The 13883-nt window shown below is 46.6% G+C and overlaps 1 protein-coding gene across 8 annotated transcripts in view; it reads right to left on the bottom strand.

Annotated features, from left to right (window-relative positions):
* DMD (dystrophin) overlaps positions 1-13883 on the bottom strand; it is a 6826337-nt gene that overhangs the window by 1721857 nt on the left and 5090597 nt on the right. The window contains exon 1 of one of the 8 annotated variants that reach the window (XM_078657825.1): positions 10464-10588. The exons of the other annotated variants lie outside the window; for them this stretch is intronic. Within the exon in view, the coding sequence (XP_078513951.1) occupies positions 10464-10514 (51 nt within the window). The 5' untranslated portion in view covers positions 10515-10588. Of the gene's footprint in view, positions 1-10463; positions 10589-13883 lie in introns of those variants that run through there. 8 annotated transcript variants of the gene reach the window in all.

Raw genomic sequence — 13883 nt, 5'->3', positions numbered from 1 at the left:
CATATTGACTGCCAATGCAAATTTCCAGATATGCCCGGCTCTTTGTGCTGCAGCTGCAACTGTCTATGGCACCTGATCTGCTCCTCACACAAACAATGCCCTTCTCTTGGCTCCCCTCAAAATGATTGGCATCGTTCAAGTGGGCTTGAGAATCAAATTTTGCAGTTGGACGAACCTGGACCCTGTATCTGACTAACACTCCAACGTGGTCGGTCTGAGCTTGTGACTTTTCACTAGTCCAGCACTACTAGATAATGTCGAAGGGCGCTTTGTGGTTTTTGCAACGATTTTTCATCTAACATTTTCAAAACTCATCTCTCTGGTTCTACTTATTGATTTTTTGTCATTTTATTGTCATTGCATTTATAAAACAAAATACTTTGTACTTTATTTCTCTTAATTGCATTGGGATTTTTCTTGTGTTGTGTTTTCACTTTATTACGGTTTAAGTGCTGAGTACCTACTTTACACATTGCCTCGAAGTTAAGTCTGACTGGTCTGTACCAAGCTACCAAAGGATTAAGGACAGGTTTTAATGACTTTTGTGGTTCACCCGGACAAGAATTGTGTTTATCATTTGAGTTGGGTTTCCACTCATCTCCACTAGTAACCCAATGTCTAACATGTAAACTCTAGAATGTTGTCTTTAGACCTGATGAACACAGTTCCACCAGTTCTTAAGAATGGTACAGTTAGCTTATGCCAATTGGCTGGGCAAAAAATATATCTGATTTGAACTCCTCATCCAATAGTCCTGAGACTTAATCATTACATGGAAGGAGCTCTTCTGGGAGCTACCAAGATTTCCATAAAACTATGCAAACCAGAAACATAATGATTAATTTATGTATGTCACCTCAAGGTCACTTCAAAGCATTATATGAAACTTTGCTTTTAGGCTGTAGCCCAGTTGTCTTCCGGTTAGCACAGTTCTTTATACTCCATGCCGGAGCCAAGATGGTGCAGCTGTGTGGAGCGCCAGCTGATGACAGCATTTGCCAGCCTAAAATCCTGGTTGAAAATCCTGTCTGACCTCCACTGAAAGGAGCTCTCTGGTTGGGAACTGGGTGCCAAATGGCAAGGACTGCTCTTGACCCCTTGGAGTAGTATGGCGAAGAGCGCACTCAAGGGCGTGCCAGCCTGGGCTGGTTTCTCCAGAGTGACCCCAGCATGGCAGTTGTATAGTACAGTAGCTGCTGAGGGCCGCAGTTGACTGCTGTAGAGAAGAACAAGGGATCCCTGCAGAGGCTACAGAGGGAGACCGCAGTTGCGGTGGCAGTAGCATGGCTACCCCAGGGAGCCTGGATAGAAGCCCGGCAGCAGAACAGTGAGAGATGTGGCCGCCACCGCATGACTGGCTGATGAGGATTTGGGGCGGTGTTGGGAGCATATGAATGTGGTGGGGCAGAGGTTGAAGGCCTTCCCAGAGAAGAAAGCGAGGCCCAATGAGTGACAGGCCGAATGGTGAACTATGAGATGGAGGCCTCAGGAGACAGGATACCCATGCTGCGTTAGCATCTGGCTCAGAATACAGCAGTATCTGGGCAATTCGAGAGAAGCTGGAGTCAGCCCTGAGAAATACAGTGCCGGAGGGGGGGCTTTGGGGGGGTATGTCATCACATCTTGTGGCCATCTCGGGGATGGCTGGATGCGAAGGCATGCCAGATGTAACAGGGTCCCCATTACAGGCCCGTAGGGGTGTGACTGATGCTGCCCACGGGGTGACTCAAAGGTGGTGGACTGGCGGTAGGTCTTTTGAGTGGCAAATCGCTGTGTCAGTGACTTTGGTTGACTTGGGCAGTTCCCTCAAGTACTCTTCCTGTGTCTCTATAGGCCTCTACAACCTGAAGATATGGTGCCTCCCTGCTCGTGTCTTGGACCAGGTGGTGCCAGGCATTCAAACCTCAGGAGAGTGGTCCTGGAGGGAGTAGGGGAATCTACTCCGGGTCACCATGGTGAGAGACAAGGTGGGTGATCGTCATAGGTGAACTGGGGAAATATGCTTTCCGCAAACAGGGGCCTCATCGAAGATGGTGACCGTGGTCCCTCTAGTAAAGATTTCGTAATAGCCAGTAGGTTCACTAGATCAATACTAGAGGGGATAATTGACACTGTGGCCCTGGATCTTATACTGATGTGAGCTTATTTCAAAAATGTTTACACCAGGGTAAAAGCCACAGAACAAAGCCTGAGAGAACACATTGACTTGTTGCAAGCGCTGTGAAGGGAGGTACAGCACCTTCATGGACACCACGCATCGACTACATGTTATTGCGGAGGATGCCCAGGGGTGATCATGCTATAATAACATACCCCATGCCCAGCAGATAATAAATTATGAAATGTGAGCTGTTGTGAAATAATGGATACAGGGGTTGACAGGGCAGGGCAAGGCTGTGCTTTTTTAGATGAGAGGGCTCAGTTTCTGCATAATAAATGAATAGATCTGCGATGTGTATCTAGGATTTGAAAGCTTATTTCTATAGTGCTATCTTGTTAGGCCCTTCTAAAATGAGTACATCAGAGGGGGCCTCAGTAACTTATTGCACTCTTTGATTTAACATAGTTGGCTTGCTGTACAGAGAAAATGTGACTGAATCAGACTACCCTTCATGACATAAACGACCTACCCTCTTTCTGGTTTTTCCCTTTTCTCCCTAGCTTCATTAATGCCTGGTACACACCCTTTTCTCTTTATGTAGGACCATATTCGCTGACAAGCTGATGTGTATTGTCCTTATATATTTTAGAGGCTGTATCCCTCTCATCTCATCTTTTCCCGATTTGTTGACTTGTGCCACTTTCCATTAAATAGGCACACTAGTAATTAAGTCCTGCTTTCATGCAGTTACCAGCAGCTGGGCATGTGTCTACTGAGAAGTCCCTCTCTAGAAATACGCGGGCATGGGGTCGAGTCATGTAAAAGTCATGATTGCGGAGGTGTGTGGACCTATGGACTGCAAGGGTTTACAACTGCACGCCCTAATTACAAAGGGCCCGATTCACATACTTTTTTTATGGGTTTGTTTTACCTTCCACAAAACATAGACTTATTTTGCTTACAAATGGCCCTTTTTACATCTAATGCACTGCACTAGGGCACAGCAGCATGTGCTGGAGCCTCACAGAACGGTGCAGAGCGGGAATATCGTCGTAAAAATATCGACTAACCTTAATATCGCCGCAGAAATATCTACAAGAAGAAATATCGATGTCAAGGGGGGCCGACAACATCACAGGCACGTTCTCGAAAGAACACAAAGCCAAGCTGCACATGTGGGACCCGCTTGATGAGCTCCTGAGGACGACCCAATAAAGGACAATCAAACCCCCCCCCCCCCCCCCCCCTCTCTCTTCTTCTCTTTTTTTTCTTCTCCAGTGGAGGGAGACCAATGGACAATGGACATATATGATCGACGCCTGTGTACCGCTATCTGTACTGTATATATATATTTTTGTATACCAATAAAAATTTCTAATAAAAAAAAAAAAATATATATATAGTTTGACCAGAATATCGACAGACAGGTAAGTAATATCGTTAACATTAATATAGTTGTAATAAATATCGTTTACAAAAACATAGTTTACAAAAATATCGTTTTTTAAATAATAATAAGTAATTAAGTGTTTTTAATGAGTATTGGTTGTCAAAGTAGTATTTTTTGTAGTATTTTATTAGTTAATAACATATTTTATGTTGAATTTAGTGTTAATAGTTCCGTAACGGGTTGTGGGTTTATAGGGGAGTAGGGTGGGAAGTAATTCAAATATAATAAAATAATTGATTAATTAATGTGTTAATTGAATATAAATAGTGTAATAAATAATAGTTAATTAATTTCAATTAGTTAATTGATTAATAATTATGTAAATTAATTATGTTAATTGTTTAATTAATTTTAGGTGTGTGTAGTGGAATTTTTAAGTGAAAAAGTAGTGAATTAATTACATTTTAATTGAATAATTATTTAATTAATGATTAATTAAATAAAAATAAAGATTTGTTAATTTTTAAACATTGTAAATACATTTAGTAATTTTTACCCCTACACTATCCAACACCTTCCCTACTGTTGCACCCTCTGGAGTGGGAATAGTAATTTTTACCCCTACGCTATCCAACGCTTTCCCTACTGTTGCACCCTCTGGAGTGGGAATAGTAATTTTTACCCCTACGCTATCCAACGCTTTCCCTACTGTTGCACCCTCTGGAGTGGGAATAGTAATTTTTACCCCTACGCTATCCAACGCTTTCCCTACTGTTGCACCCTCTGGAGCGGGAATAGTAATTTTTACCCCTACGCTATCCAACGCTTTCCCTACTGTTGCACCCTCTGGAGTGGGAATAGTAATTTTTACCCCTACGCTATCCAACGCTTTCCCTACTGTTGCACCCTCTGGAGTGGGAATAGTAATTTTTACCCCTACGCTATCCAACGCTTTCCCTACTGTTGCACCCTCTGGAGTGGGAATAGTAATTTTTACCCCTACGCTATCCAACGCTTTCCCTACTGTTGCACCCTCTGGAGTGGGAATAGTAATTTTTACCCCTACGCTATCCAACGCTTTCCCTACTGTTGCACCCTCTGGAGTGGGAATAGTAATTTTTACCCCTACGCTATCCAACGCTTTCCCTACTGTTGCACCCTCTGGAGTGGGAATAGTAATTTAAACCCCTACGCTATCCAACGCTTTCCCTACTGTTGCACCCCCTGGAGTGGGAATAGTAATTTTTACTCCTACGCTATCCAACGCTTTCCCTACTGTTGCACCCTCTGGAGTGGGAATAGTAATTTTTACCCCTACGCTATCAAATGTTTTAACTAATAATATATTTTATATTTTAATTATATGTATGTATTATTGTTGTTATATAAAGTAATGTGTTAAATATATGTATATGTACGCATTTATTAAGTTTATAATGAAAAAGTGTAGTTAATTTGTTTTCAATAGTCAAAAAATAAAAGTAACGTAATGTATTTTGTTAATAGTACTTATATTTAATTTTTCTTTAATGTAATTTTAATTAATTTAAAAAGTCGATATTTTTTACATCGATATTTATTACAACAATATTTTTGAGTAGATATTTATGTACTTACCTGTTTAGGTATAGGGTGTCGATATTTTTGTAAACGATATTTTTACAACTATATTTTTGTCAACTATATTTTTGTAATCGATATTTCAACACCCTACCCACAGAACAGGTAGGTCCTTCAGAGCCGCCCTGGATCCACCACTCCCTGCCCTCTCACGTCCAGGTCGCGCATCTCAGAACATCCACCTCAGAAGTAAGGATGCGGTAACTACCAGCCGCAACTCCTGACTTGACCTTTGGCACCCCGAGCATTCCGTGATATCCCTGGTCTTAGAGGTCATAAAGTCAGCAACCGAAATATATGGTGAACATGGCTCTCGTTTCTCTTTCCTAATCCCTCAGTACCTGATCTAAGGTAGCTAAGATGCGAGGGGGGGGGGGGGGGGTAGGCCTGCTGATGCCCTAGGAAGTGAAAGGGTGTGTGGTGTCACTTTCACTAAACTTGCCATTTCTACAAACAGTTGGCCATAGCTGTAGATACTGCCTACTTTAGATAACAATGATTATATATGTAAGCATTCGGCCGATGCAAGCAGCAGTGGAGGCAACAGCCCTGACTATATTACAAGCGCTCAACTACCTAAATACCTTTGCAGACAACTAACATTCATAGAACGCTTTTCTCTCCAAATATATTATAGGTATGCGATGCCTAAATCATAGGGACCAGATTGTACACATTCCTGTATTGTGCTAACTTGCCCCACAATGCCACTTAGCACCCATTTACTTGATGTAAGTGCATGCTGTTTTGCGCCATCTCCTTTAAGGTTGTTCAACGCTTGTTTCGGGACAACATACAATCAATGTTCGCATTGTCTACTTATGCATACAAATGAGTGTTTGTATTCTTTCTGTTTAGGCAAGATATGAACATTGATGCTGCCACGCTCAGTGCCTCTAAAGGAAATGGAACAACACAGTGTTTACTTACAATAAGTGCTAGAGTACAAATTGTAATGGTGTAATGCATACATAACCACAACACAGACACCATTAGTTACTGGGTAGAACTGGCCCAGGGCACGTGTGCCCGGCCCCTTTTATTCTCATGGTCACATGTCTTGTGAAGCCTGTGGTGGATGGCTGTGGGGTAAGGTGTAAACCAGCCCTCGGGAGTGGCTGGTAACAGAACAACTAGTACAGTGATCAGCAGGTCAGTACGTCCCTCCAAAACTTTATTCAAACTGGAACAACAAAGTCCAGCCTGTTAAAGAGAATAAAACAATAACAGAAAACTTCCACTGAGTCTGTTCAGATGATTGCAGAAACAAGACAATGGTACAACTACTGCTTGGATCACCAGTTCTGCTTGGCACAGTTCAGAGGTGCCCTGCGGGTCTAGTCCCCCTCTGACTCAAGGTGTGGAAGTAGACACCAAAGTCTCTCGCTGTACAGTTCTTTGTGACAGTGCAGGTGGAGTGATGATGAATCTGGTAGATTTCATGTTTTCTCCAATCAGTCCTGGTTGTTGTGGCATCTTCACAAGTGCAGCATTGCTCCTCTCTACAGAATGGCAGAATAGTCACAAACATCCCTCTCTCACCAGGATGCCCCTCTCATGGGTGTTCCCCTCTCACGGGATGTTCCAGAGGCCCTCTTCACCAGGCTTCCACTGGACTGGGTGTGCTTCACCGTGTCACTCCAACACCACTGTCCAGGTTCATGAAGGAAGCGCTATGAGTTCCACATTCAAGTCCTTCGCTCCACCTAGAGGGTAGTTGTTTCTTGATATGATTACTCTTGCCACATAACAAAAGATCTTTGTCTTTCTGGGACCTGTGGAGGAGAGGCTGTAGACTCTTCTCTCGTGGTGGGACTCACTCTCACCAGCGTCCCTGAGGTCTTTGCCCCTTGGTTGCCACAGTATGGAATGGAGTGCTCGGATACTCTTCTTCAGTACGTCAGAGCAGTCTCACCGTCCAGTCTCCTGTGTGACCCCAAAGGTGGATGTCACAAATGGTCCAGCTAACTTGCCTCTGGGTTCACCAGATTTGCTTGGAGTTACGAAGACTTCTGATAGCTAGGTTCTCAAAGTGCCACAGATGTTTTCCAGGTACTGTGCTCCATTTCAGATGTTCTTGCACTCAGTCATCTTTACGTTCTGGTGTGCGAGTTGTGAGATTACACACTCATCTCCTTTTTTCTTCATCTTGAAATTTCTTCTACAGTGGTGTCTTGCCACTCGTTTTCCTCTTTCTGGTTCTTTCAGTTTGCAACGCAGTCTAGTCCCATCAAGTCTTGAACTTCTTCTCTGAGCAGGTCTCTCCATGTGATTTGCACTTTACACAGGTCTCCCTGGTACTGTCCTACCCCTAGGACAATGCATTCTCTTTGTTCGGTGACCATACCTGTCATCTGGACCTTCTTCCTTTCACGACTCGTCCTAAGTCTTCATTCGTTGATTTCAGGTCTTTCTTCTTTGACCTCTTTGGTCCTCTTCATGGACCTCTCCTCGGTCATCTTTTTAGACCGCTCCTCGGTCATCTTCACGGACCTTTCTCCGGTTGCCACTTCTCTGACCTCTTCTCAGGTCACCGCTTTACTGACCCCTTCTCAGTTCACCACTTCTCTGACCTCTTCTCAGGTCACTGCTTCTCTGAATTCTGGCAGGTAATCTTCTCTGACCTCTGGCAGGTCGTCTTCTCGCTGACCTCTTGCAGGTCCTCTTCTCTCGCTCTCAGGCTCCAGACCATACCGTCAGATTCTAGGATACGATCTTCAACGCAACTTCTCTCCTTGAGCTCTGCTTTTTCCATCTGATGGTACTCCTGCGTCGGGCAACTTGCACACTCACTTCTTCCACTTGCAGTGGCATCCCTTCACCACTGGACACACCTGCTACACACTTACATCGGTCTTGGCTATTTTGAGCTTCTCCGTCCAGGGACCACAGTGTATTTTCAGCTGCCTCTCTCCACACAGCAGTTCAGGGCCACAGTGTTCCTGTTCACACTGCCCCAGGGCTATCCTTGCCGCTGCAGTGACCACCTATGGCCACTAGGCATCACTGCATTCTCCTCACCAGCCCTGGCAGCCTATGTCCTCCCAGTTCCTTTCAGCGCTCTCTTCTCTGAACGAAGATGTAGTCCTTCCTCCCCACATAGGCACAAGATGGCAGTGTTGTATTAGACCTAGGCCCCAGCAGCTTCCTTCATGCTGCGGGCCTCCTTGCTCTCTATCTCAGAGGTTTCTTTTCGGCTACGAGACATCATTCTCCCGGCTGCATGTAACAAGGAGGCACATGCGGGCACAGTGCGGGCTGGCTCTGTCCTCCTCTTGGGCTGGTGTGGGTTACTCTCCACACCTGCGCAGGTCCTCACTCCTGCATTTGATGCTCCCTGTGGCACCACGGAACGCCTCGCCATCTCCTTCTCGGCCTGGCTCCCATTTACACAGCAGGTTAGTGAAAACACCGTTCTCATGCTGCAGCTGTGGTGTTGGGTTGTGGAACATGCCCAATCTTGCCTTCCTTCTCTTGAGGGCAATTGCTATGATAACTCTAGTGCGGCTTAGACACTTGGAGGCTCAGGTTACTTCAGGCGGCCGCAGCAGGTCCCATCACACTCTGAGCCACGCCACTTATCGTTTATTCTGACACAATGTTCCTTCCTTCCCGGGGCTCCCCCAATACCGCCTAACCACCTTGAACACCAGGGGTGAGCAGGGGGATGCTCGCGGGTGATTTCTATTTCCTTTTGTGCTGCTGGCCACTCCCTCACCCTGAAGGGCGCTTCTGCCCCCAGGCTTTAGCGCGGCTATGGGGTTCCATCGCCAGCTGGGTCATCATCCCTGCCGGTTGCCACAGATCACCCTTACGACGTACGAGTTTCACCGGATCGCCTTCCTCAAAGTGCTGCTTCTTCCGACTGGGCTCTCAGATACACCCGGAAAGAAATCGTCAGCCTGCCTCCCAAAGTGACACACGCCAGGCCACTCATGCTTCTTTATAGAAGCTTGCTGCGCATGGCGTTCTTCGTGGGCAACCGTCACACCCAGCGTCATTCACTTTAGGGTGCCCTTAGCCTCGCTATTTGGGCTCACCTTCCGCACGATAGCTGAGCGGGCCTACTTCTCCTTCACCACTGGGTACGGTGGCGGACCGGCGTCTCTGCAGTCCGGCCCCCACTTGCTCTCCAGTTGGGGCCCCAGCAAATCTTTGGTATGGCCTATCGCCCTCACCATGCAGTTCCTTCTGCAGGGGGTACCAGCACACCTTCATTGGCACATCAGGTGCGGGTGGGCTCCTGATCACCCTCTTCTCCTCACGGGCTTCTTCTATGCCCCGCAGGCCATCAGGCCCTTCCTAAGCAAACTCGGAGGGGGTGACCTTGATACGGGCTACACTCTCCCCTCAACCACCAACAAGGCTGCTACACTCGTGGGTTCAGCCCACTCATCGCCAATGTAATGGTGTAGGGCCCTATGCCCTCATGCATACATAAATAAGACACAGACAACATTAGTTACTGGCCCCTTTTATTCTCAGGGTCACATGTCCTGTGACACCTGGGTTGGATGGGTGTGGGTTGGGGTGTAAGCCAGCCCTCAGGGAGTGGCTGGTAACAGAACAACTAGGACAGTGAACAGCAGGTCACTACACTAATTAGCACTGTGTTGCAAATCAGCACCATACGGGCCATTTAATAATTTTGACAAAGAATTCAATGTTAGTATTTTGTGTACTTCGATAAAACATGAACACTGTTTTTTGGTGCCGCATTACAGCACAGACTACCACAAAAATGTAGCAAAGTAGCACAGTGTTACAACACGAAATGCAGTGCTAAGTCGCACCTCATTGAAAATTCACACCACCCGAGCAATTTATTTAATCAGGTCCCACAAGTTATAGGGTCCTATACTGGTGTAAGTCATTTCATCACCTTCAAAAGGGTAAACTTTTGAGCCAGCCCTGACAGGAGTCAGACCTGTCTCCTGTACGTTACACTTAGATCTCTGCCCAAGCTACTCGGCTCACAACACTATCTTGACTGCAAGTGTATTTGACCAAGCAAAGATGGCACAGAGGAGATTAAATGAAACAGTCTGCCCTAGTTTAAATGTGCTAATAGCAGGGTAAAAGCTATCTGTTTGATCTCACGCGACGTGCTCTGTGGCATCAAAGTCGTGGGATATTCTGCTTTTCGGCCATACATTTACAAAAAAAAAAGCTACTATAAAGAAACATGACTGTATAGTTCTTGAAATCCAACTGAACACTACTTAATTATAGTGTGTCAACGCTGTTTTACAGTTGTGTTTTGTAGTCAAACAAACTAAAAAAAAGATTGGAGCTTCCCCCACCCTGAGCTGTGCAACACTTTAATAATATCGCAACTGGTGGTGCACTTACTGTACAGACGCTGTAATGGCTCCATTCGCCCCAGTGCCCCTCCAGTTCCATCACACCACGGTCCTCTGGCTGCAGAGCCCGGTAAACACTCTTTGGCCCGCTCCTGCCTCTGTCGGGAAAATAATTACCCTTCTACGTCTGCCTTCTCTTTCCTCTCTTCTTGCAGCCCAAGAGTGGCCGGAGAGCGGGAGGCAGCTCTGTCGTTCGGAACATTCCCTTCCAGTCAGTGACTCCCGCCACGGCCGCCCTACCTCCCTTCCTTGCTGCGCAGTCCTGCACGATAATGCGCAGGGCTGCTATCTCTATTACTTCCACTCACATCCCACTGCTTCCAATTAGGCTCCATTTTCCTCTTAGGGCAGGCCGGGAGCGCAGGCCTGGTCAGCCGCGGCCGGGAGAGGAGGAGGGCACTCTTTCAAACTAAGTGAAAAATAACGGACGAAAGTTTCTTGTCGAGCTGGTCGAGCGCGCCGGAAGGTTCGAACTGTACAACCCCCTCAATGGGGAGTTATTGACGAAGGGTAAAGGGTTATTCACATTAGCAAGTTAATTAACACACTTCCAGTATTATCACCTGCGTTTTCTCGCCTCTAAAGTGAATACTTGATAGCGCTTGACTTTAAAACTAAGGAATAGAGGAAGGAGAATTATCTGCCTCCATTTCATCTTCCAAAGGCCGCATGTCGCCGCCTTCAAAAGCAAACTTAAGTTGAAAGGATGCTGCGGTACGATCACAAACTCTTGAATCTTCACCAGTCCGAGTTAGCTATGTGCAAAGGCATAGGGAGAATGCTTCCCTCACAGCCCTTGCTCCACTGCTGATGCTGCACTAAGGGTACTTGGCGCTAACGGTAGGTTCGTGCTGTACAGCCGCACCGGCCACCCCTGCATGCACTACTCATCCATCACCTGATACTTGGCTTCACTGATGACGTTACACATTACTTTACCCCCTCGTCTGTCTTTCTGATCCCAGCCCTTTCTATTTGAGTGCTGCATTCCTCGAGACAGGCCATCACCCCTCTCTTCATGTGCAATATACCCAGCTATGCGTAAACACAAAGCAGGAGAAATGGAGGGTAGACACTGATGATGAAGACTAGGACTCAGAGTAAAGAAGATTACCAGTGAGCAATCAGTTCATTACACGGGGCATTGTGTGCTGCATCACCAATTCAATAATGCCATGGCAAGTGAGGAGTATGTTAGTGCATGGAACCCCCAAGACTTGACATGCCACCTTACTGTGAACGTTGTATTCAGGGGCAAAATCTAGCTCTTTTGTAAGGACTATATTGACTTCCTGATAGGAGTATGTAAAGAACTACTAGTCTGTTTTCCATTAAATGATATTTGTAGTTTCCAAAGCGTAGCCAATCAATTGCACGTTGATGAATTTAAAATGGTGGTTTCCCGGCAAAACAATGTTGTTGATTAAGCCTGCAGGATCAGGTGAAACGCGTCCGACTTTGCGAATTAAAATAATCTAAATCATTATTCCCGGGACACAGCGTCGTCATTTCCTTGCTTTTGGAAGGAGTGTGGTGTTTATGTAACGGACCGGGCTTTTGAGGTCTGAACTGACGACGCGCCCGCTGTTCTGGTGAGCGGCCGCTGTGTGCAAGCAGAAAAAAGCATATATATATATATATATATATATATATATATATCCAAAAGGTGCCTGCTATGGAGGAGCCCACACACCGGTTAGTATCTGCCAAAATTTCTTTTAATGAAAGCACTGCACAGGATGGAGCGTGATGGCATCATTATTAAGAGCTCTGCTTCCCGACGCGTTTCGTGCTTAAGAGCACTTCATCATGGGCTGCATACTTTTAGTTTGAAAAGGTCGGCACATCGCAATTAAGTACATCTTGGTTTTGCAGATCCCGCCCCGGGGGGCGTGGTTACCTGCCAGGGTTTCCTGGATCTTGAAGTCTCATCACACCACAGTGGGCTGCGTGCCGGTTTTCAAAGTTAAAATCCATAAATCCCCAGTGGGTTGTGCACACCAGGTACCTCCCTGTGCAGCAATCTTGTCTTTCACCAAACAGCAGCCAGTGTCATTACGCCGGAGGGTCGCTTGGCACCCCAGCTAGACTGCATACACAGCGGGACTTCTCCTGCGGTTCAGGCAAACCGCTTCACATCCATCCAAAAGGTGCCTGCTATGGAGGAGCCCACACACCGGTTAGTATCTGCCAACATTTCTTTTAATGAAAGCACTGCACAGGATGGAGCGTGATGGCATCATTATTAAGAGCTCTGCTTCCCGACGCGTTTCGTGCTTAAGAGCACTTCATCATGGGCTGCATACTTTTAGTTTGAAAAGGTCGGCACATCGCAATTAAGTACATCTTGGTTTTGCAGATCCCGCCCCGGGGGGCGTGGTTACCTGCCAGGGTTTCCTGGATCTTGTAGTCTCATCACACCACAGTGGGCTGCGTGCCGTTTTTCAAAGTTAAAATCCATAAATCCCCAGTGGGTTGTGCACACCAGGTACCTCCCTGTGCAGCAATCTTGTCTTTCACCAAACAGCAGCCAGTGTCATTACGCCGGAGGGTCGCTTGGCACCCCAGCTAGACTGCATACACAGCGGGACTTCTCCTGCGGTTCAGGCAAACCGCTTCACATCCATCCAAAAGGTGCCTGCTATGGAGGAGCCCACACACCGGTTAGTATCTGCCAAAATTTCTTTTAATGAAAGCACTGCACAGGATGGAGCGTGATGGCATCATTATTAAGAGCTCTGCTTCCCGACGCGTTTCGTGCTTAAGAGCACTTCATCATGGGCTGCATACTTTTAGTTTGAAAAGGTCGGCACATCGCAATTAAGTACATCTTGGTTTTGCAGATCCCGCCCCGGGGGGCGTGGTTACCTGCCAGGGTTTCCTGGATCTTGTAGTCTCATCACACCACAGTGGGCTGCGTGCCGTTTTTCAAAGTTAAAATCCATAAATCCCCAGTGGGTTGTGCACACCAGGTACCTCCCTGTGCAGCAATCTTGTCTTTCACCAAACAGCAGCCAGTGTCATTACGCCGGAGGGTCGCTTGGCACCCCAGCTAGACTGCATACACAGCGGGACTTCTCCTGCGGTTCAGGCAAACCGCTTCACATCCATCCAAAAGGTGCCTGCTATGGAGGAGCCCACACACCGGTTAGTATCTGCCAAAATTTCTTTTAATGAAAGCACTGCACAGGATGGAGCGTGATGGCATCATTATTAAGAGCTCTGCTTCCCGACGCGTTTCGTGCTTAAGAGCACTTCATCATGGGCTGCATACTTTTAGTTTGAAAAGGTCGGCACATCGCAATTAAGTACATCTTGGTTTTGCAGATCCCGCCCCGGGGGGCGTGGTTACCTGCCAGGGTTTCCTGGATCTTGTAGTCTCATCACACCACAGTGGGCTGCGTGCCGT

The sequence above is a fragment of the Lissotriton helveticus genome, chromosome 8, assembly GCF_964261635.1.
Source record: "Lissotriton helveticus chromosome 8, aLisHel1.1, whole genome shotgun sequence".
Taxonomy (NCBI): domain Eukaryota; kingdom Metazoa; phylum Chordata; class Amphibia; order Caudata; family Salamandridae; genus Lissotriton; species Lissotriton helveticus.
The sequence above is the reverse complement of the archived record's forward strand: the minus strand, read 5'-3'. Positions and strand labels throughout refer to the sequence as shown.